The sequence below is a fragment of the Capra hircus genome, chromosome 16 (assembly GCF_001704415.2).
Source record: "Capra hircus breed San Clemente chromosome 16, ASM170441v1, whole genome shotgun sequence".
NCBI lineage: Eukaryota > Metazoa > Chordata > Mammalia > Artiodactyla > Bovidae > Capra > Capra hircus.
This window is the reverse complement of record NC_030823.1, coordinates 24,626,837-24,651,252: the sequence shown is the minus strand read 5'-3', so window position 1 is coordinate 24,651,252 and position 24,416 is coordinate 24,626,837. Positions and strand designations below refer to the sequence as shown.

General features: G+C 39.1%; 1 protein-coding gene across 4 annotated transcripts in view; it reads right to left on the bottom strand.

The window, feature by feature from the left end:
- MIA3 (MIA family member 3, ER export factor) overlaps positions 1 to 24,416 on the bottom strand; it is a 55,821-nt gene that overhangs the window by 7,310 nt on the left and 24,095 nt on the right. For 2 of the 4 annotated variants that reach the window (XM_018060183.1, XM_018060184.1), the window contains exons 1-13: positions 14,814 to 15,071; positions 13,759 to 13,890; positions 11,011 to 11,032; positions 10,213 to 10,301; positions 9,880 to 9,957; positions 9,686 to 9,796; positions 8,580 to 8,651; positions 8,297 to 8,401; positions 7,514 to 7,636; positions 7,291 to 7,402; positions 6,029 to 6,084; positions 5,635 to 5,725; positions 5,345 to 5,483 (exon numbers count right to left, since the gene is read on the bottom strand). In XM_018060183.1, coding sequence (XP_017915672.1) covers positions 5,345 to 5,483; positions 5,635 to 5,725; positions 6,029 to 6,084; positions 7,291 to 7,402; positions 7,514 to 7,636; positions 8,297 to 8,401; positions 8,580 to 8,651; positions 9,686 to 9,796; positions 9,880 to 9,957; positions 10,213 to 10,301; positions 11,011 to 11,032; positions 13,759 to 13,890; positions 14,814 to 14,924 — 1,241 coding nt within the window. In that variant the 5' untranslated portion in view covers positions 14,925 to 15,071. Of the gene's footprint in view, positions 1 to 5,344; positions 5,484 to 5,634; positions 5,726 to 6,028; positions 6,085 to 7,290; positions 7,403 to 7,513; positions 7,637 to 8,296; positions 8,402 to 8,579; positions 8,652 to 9,685; positions 9,797 to 9,879; positions 9,958 to 10,212; positions 10,302 to 11,010; positions 11,033 to 13,758; positions 13,891 to 14,813; positions 15,072 to 24,416 lie in introns of those variants that run through there. The other 2 variants (XM_018060181.1, XM_018060182.1) reach the window with 1 other exon arrangement.

Sequence of the window (24,416 nt, the reverse complement as noted above, 5' to 3'; positions counted from 1 at the left end):
GAGTCTACTGGATAGGAAAAGAATCTAAACTGTCCAATAATCAGAGTATCACCTACTAGAAACTGGTTTTAACTTTCAAGTTCAAGATATTAATATACTATAACAGAAATTTTAATGGTAGCAACATGTGGTAATGGTTTTAAAATGCTATTTTTCTTTTTTTCCTTTTCTAGTACTTTGACTATAGTTCTGATTCAAAAGAAACTTGAAACTTAGTTTCTATCAATCAGAAACATAATCAGAAAAAACACAGTAAAAACAGTAATCACAGAGAAAAAGAATTATATATTCTTTTGTAACGGTGCATTCAATACGTCAGCAAGTGTCATGAATGGCTAAAATATACTGGTTACCTAGAAAGACGCTAAAGATACCATATGTGTAAAGCACTCTCCTGTACTAATAGAGTGCACTGTTGAATGCAGTTTAACAATGCACTTAACCACAGAACAATCCCCTAACTCTGGCACAGGAAGAGATGTGAGAAAACTGGGTCTTGAAGAAAGATCACAGACAATTTTCCTTCCAGGAATGAATGACTTAGTGTGAGAACATTAAAAACATCAGACAAATAAAACATTAGACAAAATATATAGAACATTGGGAAAAATATAAAGAACGTGCTTGAAGGCATCAAGCTAATACACGAGGTCACAATCCAATAAAAAAAGGAATCTCAGAATTACAAGTGAGCCTGCCATCTGAAGTCACTTTTCCCCTAGGTTTGACCCATACACTGAAGACAATGAAGAGATATAAGGAGGCTGAACAGAGTTCAACAGATTCCTGGGGGCACAGAAAACAAAGCAGAGCTAAGGGGTTCCAACAAGGGGCATCCTAGTAAAAGCCTTGGGCTATGTTGAGACTAGAAAGAACTGTGTACTTGGAGTACCAAACAAACAATGCAGTGTCCTTTGAAGGAACTAAGTCATCTCTGAATGATCTTTATTGCTGACTGGATTAAAATAATGGCCACCTGCTAGAAACAAACTGTTTTCCTTCTTTAGGAAAAAGAACATCATCTTAGGCCTCCAATTCCTTCCACAGTGTTCGCCCAGGCACCCCACAGGACGCTGTGATTAAGATCTAAAAGACAACAGAAATGGCTCATTGAGGATCCACATAATGGAATTATCACACAGGCTTTAAAATAACTGCGCTTTATATATTCACGCAAGTAAAGATTACAAATTTCAGCAAAGGATTAGAAATATAAAACTAAAACACAGTAACTGTAATTAAGAGCTCAATGAATGATTTTAGTAGCAGATTTGATAACTGAAGTGAGATGCTAGCACACTGGAAGATAGGTCAGGAAAAAACATCCAGAATGGAGCAAACACAGATGACAATGTAGGAGACACAGGGGGAAATAATTTTAAAAGATTTAAATGGAATCTCAGAGAAGAATGAGACAGAATACATGGATTAAAAACCCCAAAATTCAGCAGGTGTCAATCACCTCAAACAGCATAAATGCAAAACAGATTGGGGCAGGGGGGAAGGAAGGAGAAGAAAAATAAAAACTAAGAACACCCACACCTAGGCAGCTCTGAATAAAACTGCTGAAAAACCAAAATAACTTTTAAAGACCACAAAGGCAAGGGTGAGACATTTGAACAGGGAGAATAAGAGTGATACTGGACTCCTTGAAGAAACTTTAAAACCAGGAAGAAATTGGGTATCTTTAAAGTGCTGGAATTAAGTAACTTCAAAAATCCCAGAGCCAGCAGAAGATCCTGAAAAAAAGGACTCAAAATAAAGGTGTATTCACACAAAGATAAACTGGCCACATCTGTCACTAAAGGATGTTCTTCAAGTAGAGTCAAAGTGATTCCAAATGAGAGACACCGAAGGTGCAGGAGAGAGGGAAGAACTACAGGCGGACCTCAGAGCTACTATAGGTTCAGTTCCAGACCACCACAATAAAGCAAAGAAAGAAAGGGACTTTTGGAACTGTTTTAGTCTCCCAGTGCATACAGAAGTTCTGTTTACACTGTACTGTAAGTAGCCTATGATAAAGTGTGCAACAGCATCATGTCTGAAACCACATACAAGCCCTAATTACTGACCACTTCACTGCTAAAATATGTAACCATCATCTGAGCTTTTATGATCATTTTGTAATAGTAACATTAAAGATCACCGATCACAGATCACCACAGCAAATACAGTAATAATGAAAAAATCTGAGATACTGTGAGAATTACCAAAATATGACACAGAGACATGAAGTAAGCAAATGCAGTTGAAAAAAATGGTACTGACAGACTTGCTTGACTCAGGGTTGCCACAAACCTTCAATTTCTAAGAAACGTAGTATCTGCAAAGCACGATAAAGCAAAATGCAATAAAATGAGGTATGCCTGTAAATTAAGTGACTACTGGCCGGAAAGCACTATAGTGGACAATAAAAACAACCTGTGGAGTTCAAATATACAAAGAATTAAAATGCAGGAGCATCTAAGTCAGGATGTCTATTAATTTAGTAAGTCCAGGATACATGCTCTCATCTTTAGAGGAATTACATTAAGACAATTAAAGCAACCAATAACTACCTAGCTTACACAGGGGAAAAGCAGAATTCTGAAAAATATTCAAACAACCTAAAAGACACAAAGAAGGAAGAGAAAAAAGAACACCGAACAGGCCACCAAATACAAAGAGAATATCAACATGCAGATTTAAACTTTAACAGGTTTAAATACATTATAATTAGGAATGACATCACAAGGAAAAAGAAGGGATTACACTCTAAGGAAAAAATGAGTGCTCTGAGTAGTCACCTACTCATGTCACAACTTACTCTAGAAAAATTTTAAGGCACATCACCATTTGAATAGGCAGGAGATTGCCAGTGGAAATAAAATAAAAGGACATTTTTACTGCAGAAAAGGCAGTATGTATAATGACGCAGAAGCTCAGAGAGGCACGAAGGAACTGTGGGCATGCTGCTAAGGCAGCATCAGGAGTCACCGGAAACGCACCTGGAGAGGCCGCCCAGGATCACAAGGGGGGCAGTGCCCTGAGCGCCTGCTGAAGAGCTCGAAATCGATCCTGAAGGAGTAGCCTCCTTGACAGAGTTTAAGCACGTGACAACATAAAAGGACTCGTATTTTGGAAGTTTGTTCCAGCAACTGCAGACTTTGGAAGAAGTGTAAGAAAGAGAAACTGGAGACAGGTGAGTATTTAAGGTAAGGGGTGGCAGAAGAGATGATTCGAGTCTGAGCACACACAACGGCTTTGGGGATGGAGTGCAGTGTGTGCCGACATGGTGACTGAGTGGATGCCGGAGAGTGCCGTATCATACTGACTTTACGTATCATAAAGAAAGGCAACTGCCATTCAGGTAATTCAAATGACTACTAGTGGCAGAGAAGTGCTTTTTAAAAAATAATAATAAATAATGAAATGAGAAATATTTGTCTAAAGCAAACAGTTAGAATTGGACATGGAACAACAGACTGGTTCCAAATATGAAAAGGAGTACGTCAAGGCTGTATACTGTCACCCTGCTTATTTAACTTATATGCAGAGTACATCATGAGAAACGCTGGGCTGGAGGAAGCACAAGCTGGAATCAAGACTGCCGGGAGAAATATCAATAACCTCAGATATGCAGATGACACCACCCTTACGGCAGAAAGTGAAGAAGAACTGAAGAGCCTCTTGATGAAAGTGAAAGAAGAGAGTGAAAAAGTTGGCTTAAAGCTCAACATTCAGAAAACGAAGATCATGGCATCTGGTCCCATCACTTCATGGGAAATAGATGGGGAAACAGTGGAAACAATGGCTAACTTTATTTTTCTGGGCTCCAAAATCACTGCAAATGGTGACTGCAGCCATGAAATTAAAAGACGCTTACTCCTTGGAAGGAAAGTTATGACCAACCTAGACAGTATATTAAAAAGCAGAGACATTACTTTGTCACCAAACATCCGACTAGTCAAGGCTGTGGTTTTTCCAGTGGTCATGTATAGATGTGAGAGTTGGACTATAAAGAAAGCTGAGTGCCGAAGAATTGATGCTTTTGAACTGTGGTGTTGGAGAAGACTCTTGAGAGTCCCTTGGACTGCAAGGAGATCCAACCAGTCCATCCTAAAGGAGATCAGTCCTGGGTGTTCATTGGAAGGACTGATGTTGAAGCTCAAACTCCAATACTTTGGCCACCTGATGCGAAGAGCTGACTCATTTGAAAAGACCCTGATGCTGGGAAAGATTGAGGGCTGGAGGAGAAAGGGACAACAGAAGATGAGATGGTTGGATGGCATCACCAACTCAATGGACATGGGTTTGGGTGGACTCCGGGAGTTGGTGATGGACAGGGAGGCCTGGCATGCTGCGGTTCACGGGGTTGCAAAGAGTCAGACACGAGTGAGCAACTGAACTGAACTGAAAGCAAACCAGGTACTCAGAGCTGGCCTGAATAAAACTCAGAAAATCTAAACTGATTTCTTGGTGAGCAAAGAATTAAGAGAAAAAGTCAGTGGTATAGTTTCAATGTTTAATGGCATCTGGCAATAGCAACCAAAGCATTTGGAAAAGATTAAATTTCCTTAGCAAAAGAAGCTTTCTCACAGACTGCTATAAACACCAAAGAGTGAACTATAGGAACAAACACAATTAGCAACTGCCACCAATAAAGTACTTTTATAGACAGTTCACGTATTTTTGTGAAGAAAATTTAAAATGAACTACAAAAGTACATCTTTCAAAAGATACCTAACTCCTAATTTGAGATGTCAATTTCAAAAGATTAATAGCTAAATACACCAAACAGGTATTTCTAAATTCAAAACTCCCAATAACCTTGTGATATTTACGTATTATATATGTATACTCTGAATATTTGACCATATTAAGTTCAAAAACTTACAATACTGTCAATAACGAAATACTCCTTTTAAAGTATACTGATCCTACCAAAAATCATGTCTTGTAAATCACTCAGGATTTTTAAAGGCTATTAAGAACTAGAAGAACAAATGTAAAACAAATAAGAAGGATGTAAGTGACAACAACAAAGAAAAGTGGAATAAGTGGTGGAGCCGCAGAAAGGGGACAGATCATAAAAGAAGTCCTTTCAGAACAGCAACTGTTAGCACCAATAACTACCACCCTTCAGGTAAATTACAGGCAATAATTGCTGACAATTAGTCAAAATGAAAAAAAAAAAGCAAGTTATGGGAAACTGGGTAGAAATGGAAGAAAGCCAAATTTATACTCATTATAGATAGAAAATACAATAAACAATCTTTAAAAATGACAAGATTATCTACATGCATTTAGTACACGCATTTAGTTAGATGACAATATTGTTAACAATGAAGCACGACAATCTTACTTTTGTAGAGCCATCTCCTTCTGCTGATAGAGTTCATTTAGAATCTCTACTTTCTGCCTTAGTGTTTGGCATTCATCTTCCAGCACAGTTTTGGCAGACTGAAGTGAGCTGCGATCCTCTTCTAATTTCTTTATTTGGTCTAGAAGGGATAAAACATCTTAGTTTTGTGTGTGTACACAACAACTGGAGGACTCGTTGAGGGGGGTAGTATTAAAGGGAGTGAAAAACATGGAAAGAGGAAGTCATTCTTTATTTTTCCAACAGCAATTTCTTTTTAAGAAGCAACCTACCTTCCAGGTTACATTTAGTGGACATGGAGGCTCTGAGTTTACACTGTAAAAGTTTTAGATCCTCTTCAACTACTGATATTGCAGTCTGAGTCTAAAAATTGCAGAAGAGAAAAATATTCTTAAAAGTAAGAATTCTTGATAGTAAATAGTCTTATATTTACTATTCTTAATAATAAATACTCTAATTCTAAATATTCTTAATAGTAAGAATATTACTATCATAGGCACTTATAGTGGTGGTGGTTTGGTCACTTAGTCATGTCTGCCTCTTGCGACCCCATGGACTATAACCCACCAGGTTCCCCTGTCCGTGGGATTTCTGAGGCAAGAATACTGGAGTGGGTTGCCATTTCTTTCTCCAGGGGATTACAGCACTCTATTAAAAGGTTTATACCCGAGAAACGTCCATCATCTGCTTAATCTGATTTTTCACCTTCTCACTCCGGTCACCTAAAAAAAAAAAAAAAAAAAAAGGATTTCATTGTTGTTTCCTTCCTTACTGTTTAACTATATGTCCTTGCCTTCCCCCAAACAATTACCATGTTCAAACATTCAAAGAAAAAACAAACTAACCAAAAGAACTGATTAGGTTAATTGACTTCCAAGAGAGTTCCAAAGTTAGATTGAAAAAATTAATAAATTCCCAGTCTGCACAGTAAAAACATCCATGCAGTTCTTGAGCAAGAAGGGATACGTGAAATACAGCTTTTCTTCTCTCTTGGACCTACCTGCCCCCAGTCAAATATCTTACTTAGAAAGACTCACTCCTCTTCTCTCCCCTTGAACCTGCTACCAGGTGAGGTTTAAAACACTCCCAATATGGGCAACATTCAGCCCGGGACTCAGTGTCTAGAAATACCTCCCTCATCAGTAAACACTGTTGCCCTTTAGCTTCCATTGCTCTCTTTCATTGCCCTTTAGCTCTCATTGCTTAGTTAGTTTACAGCTCCCTGCAGCTCAGTACTTTGAAAATTGGTTGCGGCCCTAAAATCACAGAGCTACAGATACAGTAGACAGGAAGCTGAGAAACAAGCTTCTGCTGCTGAAGAATGTCCAGGATGCAGAGGAGTGAGACAGGATGGTGCTGCTCTGGCGCCAGTGCACATATCCCGCTCTCAGTGGAACGGAAAAGCCATGTGGGTGGTTACTGCATGCCTAGCTGTACTGCAACCCAGTAACCACCTCGGCCCAGGCCACAAAGCCCTGTAGTCCCTCAGTGTCCACAAGAGACTGGCTCCGGACTTCCCCACACCACCCCCCACAGGAAACCAAAACCTAGGGATGCTCAAGTACTTCATAGAAAAGAGCACAACATTTCAACATAACCTACACAGACCCTCCCACATATTTCACCTCTAGGTTACTTATAATGCCTTATACAATGTAAATGCTAAGTAAACAGATGCTGGCATGAAGCAAAGTGAAACTCTGCTTTTGGAACTTTATGGAATTTTTCTCCTCCCAATATTTTCAAAATGTAGTTGGCTAAATCTACAGATGCAAACCCACAGATTTGGAGGGCTGACTGTACAAATTCAGTGACAGGCATCTACAGCTGGAACCCTTAATAGGAAATTCAGTCCGCAGAGAAAAGCATCAGTGTACTTAAAGACAAGAAGGCAGAAAGAAGTCCAACCTCTCAGAAACCAATCGTACCTCCCATTTCTCCATTTGCTAATTCATCTGATTCACTTCCTCCTTTATTTTGATCCTCAGATTCAGATTCACAATCTAACCGATTCAACTGTGTAATGCAATTAGTCAAAGCCTAGAAAAGAAGCAAAAGGGTATTTATTAGAAACAGCCTCTCAATTTCAACTGCACAGATTTCATGAGAATTTATGAGAAATTAAGCATGTACTCAAGAAAATGAACTCACATTAATATTATCATCTTTGTGAGTGAGAGCTACTTCTAGATCTTTCTGAGACTTCTCAAATGATCTGATTTGCTCACTGAGCTCAGCATGTGATTTAGTCCAGTCTTTGATTTCTTGCTGCAACTGAAAAGTTAAAATACATGAATTTCCAACCATTATGGCTTTTGCAGAGAAGGTAGCAGGGCCACATGAACGAGACAGGGAAGAGGGGAGCTGTGCTTCTCTCTGGCTTGTCACTATGAGCTACAGCTTCGGTAAAAGGAGAGGACAGAGTGGCTCCAACACTCAGAACTGCAGTGAGCGCCTAAGAGCTGTCAGGACATTGGTCTAGTGTACGGCATCCTGCAGAAAACTGCCGCCAGTTCACATAACTCACTTCCAGTAGAATAGAACGGCAATATCTCACTGCCTACCAAGTCCAGACTCCACATCAGGTACCTTCTCTTGGTCAGAGAGGCAGTAACTCCTCAGAGGAGAGTAACAAATACCTAATTCTTTGGTCTAAGCAAATCCTTCGCCCCCTTGAGGCTACTCAAGTTAGTAACTGGTTGGTGCTGGATGAGACAAAGACTAAACATTCTGATAGCTACAGGGAATTATATAAAACAGAAAACCCAGAGCAGATGGAGAATGTATACATGCACTCAATCTGGGGAGCACAGTTTATACTTTGCATACCTAAAAATGGAACTCTGCATACATACTTCATTTTCTTAAAAACATATCCAAGAAGGAATAATACTTGGGTTTCCAGCTTAATCTATGATGCTAACTTTCCTTTACCTGCTCTTTCTTCTTCTTAAGTCTAGCATTTTCTTCTTGAACCCGATGGCATTCAGACTTCACTTTCTCTTCACTAAGTTTAGCTTCATTAAGGGCAATTTGTACCTAATGAAAAACACTGCTATTAATGCACTAATTCCAATGAAGAACACACAAAAAAGTTACATTTTCCCAATTAATTCATATGGTTTTGGTTTTTCGCATTTCCTAGCACACATCAATGTTTGCTCCTCAAAATTCTAAGATATCATATTACTATCTTGCAGGAATTGTAGAGCTTTACCTCTGAAAATTCTGAAGCATTCACTGAGATAACATCCTTTAACTTCTCTATAGATTTCTTATTTTCTGATATCTGCAATGGGGAAAAAAGGGCACAAAAATGTTTCAGGATTGCAGTAGAAACACTGGGATATATGATAAAAGGAAGAAACATTAAAAAAAACACACATCCCAGTGCTATCCCCTAGGTACTGAGTAAAAGCAGACAATCCAACTTTGGCCTATGAGAAAAGTCAAGAATGTAGAAACATGAGGAAAGAAAATACTGAAGACATAAACATTTCATATCATTCACAACTTTCCTAGTTATGACATAATGTGGTACATGATGAGATTTAAAAAGTCAAAGCAAAGAAAATGAAAAAAAAAATCAATTAAACCAGTTCAAATCAATGAATTTTCCTAGTGATAAAAAAAATCCCAAAGTCACTTAAAACTTCTCTTGCTAAACTAAAAATGACTGCACTTGAGGGAGAAGAGACAAATCTCAGGAAGAGAATTCCAAAATTTACAAAGATACTCTGCCTTGTCACGGAGATGGAGCCTAACTCTTCACAGCTTTAACTGTGAGTTGTGCACAGTAACCTTCTTCCAAAGAGTTATACTATCCAAAGGATGGAGAAAGGGTTAATTTCATAGCAGAGAAACCTGTCAAATACTACCTCAGTCAGGTGATCAAGCTTAACTGGGTGTGCAATATATGGGAACATTCTCTACTATTTTTGCATCTTGTATGTAAGTTGAAAACCGTTCAAGTATTTAAAGTTTATTTTTAGAAACAAAACATGCAAAAATAAATCAAAACAAAGTACTAAGACCACACAAAGGGGCAACTATTTCTTCGTTGCTCTACATGTTTCAAAGGGCAGGGCCAAGCAACGAGAAAGTCACCTAGGGCAGGGACAAAAAATGTTTTCTAGGCCCATAAAAATAGTAACTTGGGGTAATAGTATTTAAAATCCCACAAAAATGCACAGAAGTAGGTTCCACTTCCCTGACTTTCAATGACTCTAGTTACAGCACAGGAAAATACAGAGTTCATCTCACACAACCTACAAAATAGTTCAAAAGCCAAATTATAGCAACACTTAACAGCAAAACTCTTACCAAGTCCTGATTCTTAGCATTCTGTTCTCTCTCAGACTCTAACATAGCACGTAAACTTTTAGCTGTGTCTCCCAGAATTTCATTAGTTTCTTCAAGATTCTTGATTTTATCCTACAAAAAAATGGATTAAAAACAACCATTCATTGTTTTTCTTTAGTTTTTAGAATGTAATCTCAAAAAGAAGAAATTTTTACCTTAAATTTAATTGCTTCATCGGAGAGAATCATGTTTTGTTTCTTGGTTTCTTGAACATGTTTCTTTGATTCCTTGATCTATATAAAATAAAGCATTCAAACTTCAGAAACATAAATTATAGTGCTATTAAAACTTATCTCCAAATAGGAGATCCCTGAGAGAAGAAAGCAGTAAGACATGTATGATGACTGACTGCTTTATGTTTGAAGAGTTTGTAGGAGATAATGAAACTAAAATGTGATTTAAAAACACTGTAATAACTGAACCATAAGATGGGAGGAAATAACTCAAGACAGAACCACAGGCGGGGAGAGGAAATGAAAGAATAATACCTTCTGCTCATAACTTGACAATTTTTGTACAAGTTCTGCATTTTCTTTCATGATAGTCTTCAACTTCTCAGAAATTTGCTGTTCAGTGACTAAAAGGGTGGGAAATCCATAAAATTATCATGATCACTAAAAAGTGAATTACCCAATGTATTAGCAGCAAAGACATGTTATCTGGCACTTTGAGGTAAATGAACTTAGCAGTACTATTATGCTTTTAAAAAGAAACCTGTGTTTAACAGCAATAGGGTATAAACATACTAAAATTTAAGAAAAATATAATAACAACCCTTATTTCAGTGAGATTCCACTTCAAATTTATTTCAAAGATAAGAAATATGGTAAAATGTTTTAGCTCCATATCTTTCCCCTTCGTGGACATCTTTCTTCTCAGAAAATGTGATCACTTCAAATATATTTCATTTGAAAATAGAAACAGAAAATGCAAGCATACTGACATATCTCTATTCCTCAAATTATCTACTTAAATATTTACTGTAATGAATAAATCATTAGCATAGGAACATGTTCACAGGTAATAAATTGCATTATATCAACATCCAAAGTCAGTCTGCTTACACTGAATCTTCTCCCTACACTCACAATTTGTTCCACCTCATCTCCTCTCACCGACTAGCATCACCATCTACTCTGTCATGTAAGCATACAACCTGGGATTAGTAAAATATTCAGGAATTAATCAGAGATCAGATGTCACCATTTCTACTTTTAGCTTACATAAAACTCAGATCAAATATCAATACTGAGGGTATAGCACAAACAATAAGCCTGAATATTTACCTTGATATACTCTACTCTTTACCTAAAAGAGAAAAAAATAAGCTTGATGTCAAGACATCTTACTAATAGAATTATTATAGTTCTTAACAGTCAAATCATAACCAAATGAAAATTTAACAATGGTCTGATTAAGCATAAGAATTCACAAGATTAAAAAATAGGAAAAGGCTAAAAAAGACATTTCAAATGTAATTGGTAGTGATACTTCATAATAGTTCCTGATGGATAAATGCACTAAGGTAAATACCTTATTTTTGCAATGAAAGATACATTCACGTATCCTTTAAATGAGCACCAATCTTAGTAAACGAGCAACTAAGTTCCATAATGGAAAGGGATTATTAGATATTTGAAAACTGCTAGGAGAGCAGATCTTAAAAGTTCCCAAACCAAGGGGGGAAACAATCCTGTAACTAGGTATTGGTGATGGACTGTCAACTAGGCTTTTGGCAATCATTTTGCAATACATGCAAACATCAAATCATTACTTTACACACTTGAGACTAGTATAATATTACTTGCCCATTATACTTCAATTTAAAAAAAAGTGAAAAAGGAGTAACATTTTCCTGTTAAATACACTAATGCTTCATTTACTTGACAGCCCCAAACAGCCAGAATGAGATCTAGAAACAAAGATAACTGAAAAAGACTCTGAGGAAACAAAGGCATAATCAGGGAACTAAGATATGCTTCTTCCCAGAAAACATCTTAGAAACCCTAATCAAAGTTGGCTACTGGGTGAATTTAGAAATCGAACGAATTAGACCATCTGATTTTCCCAACTCCCTAAAAATGGAGGTCATAAATCTAAAAGGGAAAATACTGCTGAAGCAAAAGTTGGACAAAGACTTAGCAACTAAACAACAACAAAAGGAAAATACACAAGCAACAAGAGAAATAACAGCCAGTATCTTCTAAATCATCCCCTAGGGTCAGCACTGAATTACGGGTAAAATCCAAGCAGCACTCAATTTTAAAAAAAGTGTTACTGAATGTCTCTGTAACCTGCTCCCTTTATCAAATGTCATAAATGGTGATGAGATGCTCAGATCAGTCCACAAATCATCCACGATATCTCAGTATTATTATAGCATCTAACACCATTTTTAATGGTGGTGCAGAGGTTAAAGCGTCTGCCTGCAATGTGGGAGACCTGGGTTCGATCCCTGGGTCGGGAAGATCCCCTAGAGAAGGAAATGGCACCCCACTCCAGTATTCTTGCCTAGGAAATCCCATGGACGGAGGAGCCTGGTGGGCTACAGTCCACAGGTCGCAAAAAGTCAGACGCGACTAAGCGACTTCACTTTCACCTTCCACAAGAAACTACATTCAGTTTCAACACAGAAATTAATGACAATTTCTCTAATGTCATAGCCTTGCTAATGAGAAAGTAAGCTTCCTTTATCTTCCTCTCACCCAAATCAACAGGTAGGAGAAAGCAGGAAGAAGCAAGAAGCTGGCAATGAGAGTATGGAACAAGATCCCAAATATTGAGACTGCGGGGCAGCAGTTAGCACATAAAGCCTACATAACCTTGTGTCAGAGGTTTTGAGATGGGACAACCAAGACTAGAAAATAGAAAACATTTTCGCTGTCTGTTCTATCTTTTTCCCTTGTAGCTGAGGAAAAGCCCCACGAGATTTAAGAGGTCTTCACAACAATTCAGGCAAAAGATCTTTTTAAAAAAATCATTTTACAATCACGTGTGCAAGGAGAGAAAGCTTATTAACAATGATATGTCTGAGAGAATTAGGAAATCAGAAGACTCAATTTTAGAAAGATATGCATGCATTAAATGTTTCTGGCCACTTTAAGCTTCAACTGAAACCTTTTCATCTGCAAAGCTCATTTATACAGAATAACTTTTCCCCCAATTACATTAGATGACCATGAAACTGAATCATTAAGTATGTATCTGTACGAGAACACATACACCTATAAGCATGAAAGACAAATTACGCACAGAAAAGGACTCTAAGGAATAAAAATTTTAATGGTGTCTTTGGACACTACGTAATCTGTATTTCCAAATAAAAAGATGTTTTCTGAACACAACAGCATATGATCAAATTAGAAAATACGTGAAACATACATGTAAGGAAGAAGACGGAAAAATTAGTTTTGATATATATTTTTACCATTTGCAGCATTTCTTTTGTGTGTATATGTTTTTACATAATAAATAGTTTATCTACACTATAAAGTCTTGGTTGTGGCTTTCTTCCACTTAACATTAAATTGTGAGCATTTTCTGTACCCCAGTGTCTTTGAAATACATAAATTTTAAGAGCTGCCTAATATCTCATTATATGGATGTACAATAATTTAATAACCTGCCCCCACAACACATCATTTAGGTTCTGTCAGGTTTTCACTCTAATTAATATGGTTCCATTTTTAACACCCCATATATATTTTATGACTGGTTATTTCTTTAGGATAGATTACTTGACATGGTATTATTATACTATAGAAAAGGACATGAACATTTTTAAGGCTTCTGATTCATAAACTAAAGTTTCCCCACTGAGATTATACACATGTCATGTTGTTCACCTAAGTCTTTACCAACAAAGATTACACTGATTAAAAAAAAAGGAAAAAAAAATTACACTGAATTATTTTATAATGTTAGCTTGGATTATAAGCATTCATTTGAGTTCAAGTTAGTAATTAAAAGAAAAGCAAAAGGGCCAGTGATATTCCTGTTTTAATGAGTCTAAAGGTATAAATTAATTTACTCACTACAAGGACAGTTCTCCAGAAGAAAACGGCAAATGAAACAATTCCTAAGGAGGCAGTGATAAGTACAGGCTTCCATGGCAGTCCATAAAAGTCAGGCCCAGGCTGGACATCATCAGGCAATGTAGCAAGGAGCTGGAAGAGAAACATTAGAAATAGTGGGAAACCTGAAAGAAATTTACAATAAAGCATCACAGAGAATCATCCAAAGAAATCTAATTTCATCTCCATTAGACAGAGATGCCCTGAACGTTCTTCAGTATTTCCACTGCTTAAATAAAAAGAAGATACTGGCAGCCTCCTCTTCCCTGTTTGGCTTGAAGTCTTTTTAAACATTATAAATCTCAATCTCTTTATGTGGAGCATATATTTCCATTTCGCAACAGTCTCCAAAACACCATTTTGTCCAACACACGGCTAGAATCCCTCTGGATCACCCTTTTTCTCTTGGTTGATTTGTATGATTTGAGAAGCCACAGCAAAAAAAATTGAAACATTACTATAGAAGTTTTTTAGGGATGCTAATAAAACCAGAGTGATAATTAACACCACAATTAGCTTTTCCTCTGAGATCTGAAGTCTTAACTGTTTTCTACTTACATAAAGACAAACACTGAAACTTCAGACAGTTCCCGATAACTGGTCTAGACAGACCGCTGTGAATTTTAACTGGTTCCTAGAAACTCTGTTTCATTACAAACAGGGCATTACATTCCTCTCCGCTTCTATACTATTTTCTGTTGTACTGACCCCATTCTCCAAAGGTGTCATGGGTCAAGCGAAAAGGACCCGCAGGGACGTGATGCTCGCTTATTTTGACCGTGACTGTACAGTCGAAAGCAACACACTCCCTGCCATATCGTAAGTACTCAATTTAAAAAAATGAAAACGCCACAAAACCTTCTCAAATACACTCCCACTATCTCCTGTACAGCACCGGAACGTCCTGCCCGCCTCCGGCCTGACACACACTTTATTTCTCCTTCGCCCGGTCAGAGCACCCACTCCGCTCAGAACTCGTCCACCCGCCTGCCAGAGCTGGGGGAGAGGGCCGTCACCTCCAGGAGCCTGGCTATGAGTGCTGCGTAGAGCACCGACAGGGGTCCCAGGAGCTCCGGGTCCCCCGGGGAAGAGGTGACAGAAGGCACAGTGGCAGGTACTGAGTCCATCGCGACGGGACAACGGAGCGCGGCCGACGCTTCCCGGTGGGACAGCACCAAAACCCCTCTCTATCACCGCTTCCTCCTTCCGAAAAGACCCGGCTCAGGGGGCGGAAACCCGGACTGAACTTCGCCTTCCTTGGCCGCTGGCACTTCTGCCCCGCGCCTCCTAGAAAACACGTCATAACACACGGCCCCGGGCGGAAGTACCGATGCCTCTGGGGGCCGGGCCGCAGGGGGCGGGGCCACGGCGGAAGAAACCAACGGTCGAGCGGGGCGGGGGGAGAAAAGCAAAGACACCGAGTAACAGGAAGGGGAGAGGGAATGGCTCAGCAACTGGGAGAGAAAGCGCGATTCCCTGGGCCCGGGTGTTCCGAGGACAATCAGCGGAGGCTGGGGGAAAGGAAAAAGATGCCCCACTCACGCCTGCCCAGAGCTGCACCCTTTTATCTCCAGGTGCTGAGACGCCGGCCGCTCCCGGTCCCTCTGATGGACCGCCCTCCGCCTCGGCCGCGACGCAGGGCCCGGTTCCTTCCCGGCCCTCTGCGGTCTCCGGCTCACTTTCAAGCTTCCTAATGTTCGTAATGCGCCCACGTTCTCGCTGATGCCCCTCTAAGAAGTATAATTCTAGGGAATCTTGTCATTTCTACACTTACGCCAGTGGGGTCAGTTCTGAGTCCCACATTTTACCGTTTTAGTATTTGTGGAAAAGGACAAGCCACAGTCTGGAAATCGCGTTCTAAGGGTGGAAGATAATAAAAATATTAACCTTGGGGGATGGAGGGGCTGACGTTTTTAGATGTTTAAAGGTATATATGTTTATGAATTGAATATAAAGTCAATTCAGAAGAACAATTAAACAGGGAAAGCTAGAAATAGAAGCGGGGGAGTGGGGGGTAGTGGGCTAAGGCATGCTCCGTAATTTAAAAAGTATGGTACTGGCCCAAGAATACATCCAGACAGACCATGGAACAGGGCAGATTTTCTAGAAATAGACCCAACTACATTTGCAATTTATAGTACAGTAAGAGCTGTGAGAAAAACAGACTTTTTAACAAGTGGCGTTGACATATCTAGATAACCAAGTGGAAAATAATAAAAATGGGATATTTTTTTCCTCACTGTCCATAAGGATAAATTCCAACTAGGTCAGACACCTGAATGTAAGAATGAGAACAGTAAGTACAAGAGAAAATATGGATGAATTTCTTGATTATTCAGCTCAGTCACTCAGTCCTATCCGGCTCACTACAACCCCATGGACTGCAGCTCACCAGCCCTCCCTAACATCACCAACTCCCTGAGCTTACTCAAACTCATATCTATTGAGTTGGTGATGCCATCCAACCTCTGTCCTCCCCTTCTCCCGCCTTCTATCTCTCCCAGTATCAGGGTCTTTTCAAATGAGTCAGTTCTTCGCACAGATGGTCAAAGTATTGGAGCTTCAGCTTAAGCATCAGTCTTTCCAATGAATATTCAGGACTGATTTCCTTTAGGATGGACAGGTTTGATCTCACAGTCCAAGGGACTCTCTCAAGAGTCTTCTTCAACACTACAGTTCAAAAGCATCAATTCTTTGGCGCTCAGCTTTCTTTATAGTCCAACTCCCACATCCATCCGTGACTACTGGAAAAACCATAGCTTTGACTAGACGGACCTTTGTTTTGCAAAGTAATGTTTCTGCTTTTAAATATGCTATCTAGGCTGGTCTTAACTTTTCTTCCAAGAAGCAATTTAGTGCAGTTCAGTCGCTCAGTCGTGTCCAACTCTTTGCGATCCCATGAACTGCAGCATGCCAGGCCTCCCTGTCCATCACCAACTCCTGGAGTTACCCAAACTCATGTGCATTGAGTCGGTGATGCCATCTAACCGTCTCATCCTCTCTCGTCCCCTTCTCCTGCCTTCAATCTTTCCCAACATCAGTCTTTTCAAATGAGTCAGCTCTTCGCATCAGGTGGCCAAAATATTCGAAGTTTCACCTTCAACATCAGTCCTTCCAATGAACACCCAGGACTAGTCTCCTTTAGAATGGACTGGTTGGATCTCCTTGCAATTGAACGGACTCTCAAGAGTCTTCACCAACACCACAGTTCAAAAGCATCAATTCTACGGTGCTCAGCTTTCTTTATAGTCCAACTCTCACATCCATACATAACTACTGGAAAAACCACCGCCTTGACTAGTTGGATGTTTGGTGACATATGTCCCTGCTTTTTAATATGCTGTCTAGGTTGGTCATAACTTTCCTTCAAAGGAGTAAGCATCTTTTAATTTCATGGCTGCAATCACCATCTGCAGTGATTTTTGCAGCCCAAAAATATAAAGTCAGCCACTGTTTCCACTGTTTCCCTATCTATTTCCCATGAAGTGATGGGACCAGATGCCATGATCTTTGTTTTCTGAATGTTGAGCTTTAAGCCAACTATTTTACTCTCCGCTTTCACTTTCATCAAGACACTCTTTAGTTCTTCTTTACTTTCTGCCCTAAGGGTGGTGTCATCTGCATATCTGAGGTTATTGATATTTCTCCCGGCGGTCTTGATTCCAGCTTGTGCTTCCTCCAGCCCAGTGTTTCTCATGATGTACTCTGCATATAAGTTAAATAACCAGGGTGACAATATTCAGCCTTGACATACTCCTTTTCCTATTTGGCACCAGTCTGTTGTTCATGTTCAGTTCTAACTGTTGCTTCCTGAGCTGCATACAGGTTTTTCAAAGAGTCAGGTAAGGTGGTCTGGTATTCCCATTTCTTTCAGAATTTCCCACAGTTGATTGTGATCCACACAGTCAAAGGCTTTGGCATAGTCAAGAAAGCAGAAATAGATGTTTTTCTGGAACTCTCTTGCTTTTTCCATGATCCAGCGGATGTTGGCAATTTGATCTCTGATTCCTCTGCCTTTTCTAAAACCAACTTGAACATCTGGAAGTTCATGGTTCATGTATTGCTGAAGCCTGGCTTGGAGAATTTTGAGCATTACTCTACTAGCATGTGAGATGAGTACAACTGTGCTGTAGTTTGAGCATTCTTTGGCATTGCCTTTCTTTGGGACTGGAATGAAAACTGACTGTTTCCATTCCTGTGGCCACTGCTGAGTTTTCCAAGTTTGTTGGCATATTGAGTGTAGCACTTTCACAGCATCATCTTTCAGGATTTGAAACAGTTCAACTGGAATTCCATCACCTCCATTAGCTTTGTTCATAGTGACACTTCCTAAGGCTTCACATTCCAGTATGTCTGGCTCTAGGTGAGTGATCACACCATCGTGATTATCTGGGTCATGAAGATCTTTTTTGTATAATTCTTCCGTGTATTCTTGCCACCTCTTCTTAATATCTTCTGCTTCTGCTAGGTCCATACCATTTCTGTCCTTTACTGAGCTCATCTTGGCATGACCTGTTCCCTTGTATCTCTAGTTTTCTTGAAGAGATCTCTATAGTCTTTCCCATCCTATTGTTTTCCTCTATTTCTTTGTATTGATCACTGAGGAAGGCTTTCTTATCTCTCCTTGCTATTCTTTGAAACTCTGCATTCAAATGGGTGTATCTTTCCTTTTCTCCTTTGCCTTTTGCTTCTCTTCTTTTCCCAGCTATTTGTAAAGCCTTCTCATACAACCATTTTGCCTTTTTGCATTTATTTTTCTTGGAGATGGTCTTGATCCCTGACTCCTGTACAATGTCACAAACCTCCGTCCATAGTTCTTCAGGCACTCTATCAGATCTAATCTCTTGAATCTATTTATCACTTCCACTGTATAATTGTAGGGGATTTGATTTAGGTCATACGTGAATGGTCTAGTGGTTTTCCCTACTTTCTTCAATTTAAGTCTGAATTTGGCAACAAGGAGTTCATGATCTGAGCCGCAGTCAGCTCCCAGTCTTGTTTATGCTGACTGTATAGAGCTTCTCCATCTTTGGCTGCAAAGAATATAATCAATCTGATTTCGGTATTGACCATCTGGTGATGTCCGTGTGTAGAGTCTTCTCTTGTGTTGTTGGAAGAGGGTGTTTGCTATGACCAGTGCATTCTCATGGCAAAACTCTATTAGCCTTTGCCCTGCTTCATTCTGTACTCCAAGGCCAAATTTGCCAGTTACTCCAGGTATTTCTTGACTTCCTATTTTTACATTCCAGTCCTGTAAAATGAAAAGGACATCTTTTTGGGGTGTTAGTTCTAGAAGGTCTTGTAGGTCTTCAAAGAACTGTTCAAATTCAGCTTCTTAGCTTTACTGGTCAGGGCATAGACTTGGATTACTGTGATACTGGATGGCTTGCCTTGGAAACAGATCATTCTGTCATTTTTGAGACTGCATCCAAGTTCTGCATTCAGACTCTTTTGTTGACTATGATGGCTACTCCATTTCTTCTAAGGGATTCTTACCTACAGTAGTAGGTATAATGGTCAGCTGAGTGAAATTCACCCATTTCAGTCCATTTTAGTTTGTTGATTCCTAAAATGTTGATGTTCACTCTTGCCATCTCCTGTTGGACCACTTCCTTGCCTTGATTCATGGACCTGACATTCCAGGTTCCTATGCAATATTGCTCTTTACAGCATCAGACTTTACTTCCATCACCAGTCACATCCATAACTGGGTGTTGTTGCTTTGGCTCTGTCTCTTCATTCCTTCTGGAGTTATTTCTCCACTGATCTCCAGTAGCATATTGGGCACCTACCAACCTGGGGAGTTCATCTTTCAGTGTCCTATCTTTTTTCCTTTTCATACTGTTCATAATTGGGGTTCCCAAGGCAAGAATACTGAAGTGGTTTGCCATTCCCTTCTCCAGTGGACCACATTTTGTCAGAACTCTCCACCATGACCCATCTGTCTTGGGTGGCCCTACACAGCATGGCTCACAGTTTCATTGAGTTAGACAAGGCTGTGGTACATGTGATCGGACTGGTTAGTTTTCTTGATTACTAGGAGTGAGGAAAACCTTCCTAATTATGTCTCAAGATCTAAAGGAAAAGATTCGTGAACTTGATTACTTAGAAATTAAAAAAAAAAAAAAGGATCCAGCCCTTGGACTAAAATAAGCAAAGTCTGACAGTGAAAACCTGAGGAAAAAATTATTTGAAATTTATTACAAAGGGTTAATATTCCTAAAGATTAAAGAACTTTACAAATAGAGAAGCTGGCCAGCAAGCCTACAGAAAAAATGAGCAGAAAAAAATGAAGATCGCCCTCAGGAAAGAAGCAGGAAGAGAAGAGCTCCCAGACATAGGGAAACATGCTCTGTCTCACTCATAATAAAAGAAGTACAAATTAAACCTATATTGAGATACCATTTCTCACTTCTATTGGCAAGATCCAAACATTTAACAACATACTCTTTTAGTGAGAGAATGCAGAGGAAATGGGTATTCTCATACATTACTGATCATTATACAAAATGAAACAAACCCCTATGAACAAGAATCTAGCAACATCTCCCAAAATCACCTGTGTAATAACCTCTGACACAACAATCCCACTTCTAAAGATCTGTCTCAAAGATATTAGAACTAGAATAACAAATGCTAGAAACATATATGTACAAAGCCTTGTTATAATAACAAAAGATTGGAAATAACCAAACTGTCCAATGACAGAACAACTGTTGGATACATTAAAATATACAGCTGACCACTGAACAACACAGAGGTTAGGGGTACTAACCCTTGGTGCAGTCAAAAATCCCCACATATTTCACAGTTACTGGGCTCTCCTTAGGCAAGAGTCCTCCTGCCTCTGAGGATTCAACCAAATGTGGATTGTGTAGCACTGTAGTATGCATTTAGTGGAAAAAAAACCCAAACATGTAAAAGTAGGGATCCAAGCAATTCAAACTTGGATTGTTCAAGGGTCAACTATAGTATGAAACTGGAAAAAAGAAATGAAATAATTCTATATACTGCTAGGGTTTGATTTCATATATATCTATATATAGGAGAGAAGAATTTTACAGCTTTTAGGTAAAACTGACACGCAGTAAACTACACTTATTTTAAAGCACACAATCTGGTAAGTTCTGACAGATGAATACATCTGTGAAAACATCACATTCAAGATAACGAACATACCTTCACCTCCAAAAGTCTCATTATCTCCTTGGTAATCCCACCTCTTGCCACATGTCACTCCTCTCTGCCCCCAAGCAGAATTTCTGTCCTAATTGATTAGTCTGCATTTCCTCATGTTTTATATAGAGGGAATAATTCACCATGTATTCTATTTTCTCTGGCTTCTCTCACTCAATATAACTTGAGATTCATCTGTGTTGCTGCATAGATCAATAAGTCATTACTATTTTACTGCTGAGCAGCATTTCATTGTATAGATAAACCACAATTCATTTACTTACTAACCAGCTGACGGACATTTTTTTTCTCCATTTTTTGACTTTTGCAAACTGAGCTGCTACAAACCTTGATATACAAGGCCTTCTATGGAAGTATAATTTGTGCTTGGTAGAAGAATGGCTAGATCATTTGACAGGTGTATGCCTACCTTTCTAAGAAACTGACCAACTATCTTCCAAGGTGGTGGTACCATTTTATATCTCCATGTGCAGTATATGGTATTTCCAGTCCCTCCACATCTTCCCCAACACTTGGTCTTTTTAATTTCAGTCATTATTTAGTCACAATGGTTTAAATTTGGATTTCCTTCATAAAAATGATAAGCTTTTTATTTTTTTAATGTGCTTATTTGCTATCCACATCTTTTTTGGGGAATTGTTATTTTACTGGCGTATGTTTTTCCTTAGTGAATTTTGAGAGTTCTTCATATAATCGGGATATAAGTCCTTTATCGGATATATGCTTTGTAATGACTCCCTCCTAGTCTGTGTCTTGATATGGTTAAGTTTAAGCCCAGCATCTTTTTTTTTCCTATTTATCCCATCTGTTCTTTGTTCCCTTTTTCCTCTTATTCTACCTTCTTTTGGATCAAGTCTTTTTAATGATACTAATTATCATCTTTGTTGATTTATTAGCTGTGATTCCTTGTTTTGTTATTTTAGCGGCTGATTCAGAGTTTATACTATACTATATGTGTGTGTGCTTAGTCGATTGGTCATATCTAACTCTTTGCAACCCCATGGGTTGTAGCCTATCAGACTCCTCTGTTCATGGGTTTCTGCAGGCAAGATTACTGGAGTGGGTTGCCATCCCTTTCTCCAGGAGATCTTTCCCACCTTGGGATCAAACCTGCATCTCCTGCATTGCAGGTGGATTCTTTATTGTCTGATCCACCAGGGAAGCCCATACTATACTATACATCTATACTATTATACTGCTAAGTCGCTTCAGTCGTGTCCGACTCTGCGCGACCCCATAGACAGCAGCCCACCAGGCTGCACCGTCCCTGGGATTCTCCAGGCAAGAACACTGGAGTGGGTTGCCATTTCCTTCTCCAATGCATGAAAGTGAAAAGTGAAAGTGACGTCGCTCAGTCGTGTCCAACTCTTCGCGACCCCATGGACGGCAGCCCACCAGGCTCCTCCGTCCATGGGATTTTCCAGGCAAGAGTACTGGAGTGGGGTGCCATACATCTTTAAATGATCAATGATCACAATCTATGTTCAAGTGATACTGTACTACTTCAAGTATGCAGTAAGACTTTTACAAGAGTTATCACCTTTTCTCCCTCTCCTGATCAATAGTATAAATACTATTGTTGTCATACACTTTATTCTTTACATATTTTATAAACCCCATTATACACTGATAATATTTTTCTTTAAACAGAAAATTAACTTTTAAAGATGTTTAAACAATAAGATAATGGTTTTATATATTTAGCCATATACCTACCATTTCTGGCATTCGTCACTACTCTGTGTAGGTCCTTTATATCCGTCTCTTGTCATTTTTCTTATGCGTAAAGGTCTTCCCTGAACATTTCTTATGGTGCAGGTATCCTGTTGAATTTTTTCAGCTCTTGTATGTCGAGGTGGGGGGAGGGAAGAGTCTTCATTTTTTTTGAAAAATATTTTGTTGTGTATAATGCTGGAGATCAACAGTATTTCTCAAGCATATTAAAAGATATTATCCTACTATATTCTCCCATGCCGTGTTTCCAATAAGAAATCTGACATCAATGTTATCTCAGTTCCTAAAATATCTCTTTTCTCTGGCTGATACTGCTCTTTATCACTTACTTTGTGCAATTTGATTATGATATATGTCCATTTGATCCCTGGGTCAGGAAGATACCCTGGAGGAGGAGATGGCAACCCTCTCCAGTATTCTTTCCTGGGAAATTCTATGGACAGAGGAGCCTGGTAGGCTATACTCCATGGGGTCACAAAAAGCTGGACATGATGAGCAACTGAGCACAAGCACATAGCTTTGTGTAGTTTTTTTCATGCTTTTTATACTTGGGTTTCATTGAACTTTTTGGCTCTGTAGGTGCAGCTTTCATAAAGTTTAGAAATTTTTCATCCTTATTTCCTCAAATAATTTTCTGAACACCTCTCTATCCTTTCCTCCAGGGATTTCAGTTAAATGTATTAGATTGCTTGAAAAGTGTCCCCACAGCTCACTGATAATCTGTTCAGTTTTCTTTTTTCCCCCATATGTTTCCTTTTAGATGTCTTTTATTGCTGTATCTTCAAGTTCACTAATCTTTTCATCAACAATGTCTAGTCTAGCATGAATCCCACACAGTATATTTTCACCAGAGGCATTTCATCTCTAGAAGTCTGACTTGCATCTTTTCTAAAAAATATTTTTCATGTCTCTACATTAATTTTTTAGTATCTGAAATATGGCAGTAATCACTGTTTAATACCATCATATAATTCTAACATCTCTGAAAGTTCTTTGTTGGCTTTGGCTGATTTTTCTCATAATCACAGGTCATCTTTTCTTGCCTCTGCATGCCTGATAATCTTTGACAGGATGCCATACTTTGTGAATAAATGTGACAGTCAATTTTTTACATCAGTTTGACTGACCCTAGGGTACCCAGATTAAATGTTATTTGGGGGTATGTCTTTGTGTGTTTCCAGATGAGATTAGCATTTGAATTGATACAATAAGTAAAGTAGAGTGGCCCCCTCACTGTGAGTGGGGATCATTCAATCCATCAAGGCCTTGAAGAGAACAAAATGCAGAAGGAAAAACTTGTCCCTTCCTTCTTGATTGCTCAAGCTGGAACATCAGTCTTTTGCTTCTGGTGCTCCTGGTTCTCAGGCCCTCAGACCAAGGGGAGAATCAGTTCCCCTGGTTCTCAGGTCTCTGGACTTGGACTGATTACAACCCAACTTTACAAGGTTTCCAGCTTGCAGACTGCAGACTATGGGACTTCGCAGCCTCCATTTGTAACTCAATTCCTTAAGACAAACCTCTTCTTGTATGTATATCCTACTGGTTCTGCTTCTCTAGAGAACCCTGACTAATAAACCAGTTATTCTTAAGCTTTGTTCTGGGATGCAGGTAAATTGCTGGGTAACAGTTTGGTTCTATTGGGTCTTGCTTTTAAGATTTGTTAAGGAAGACATGAACAGCATTTAGGC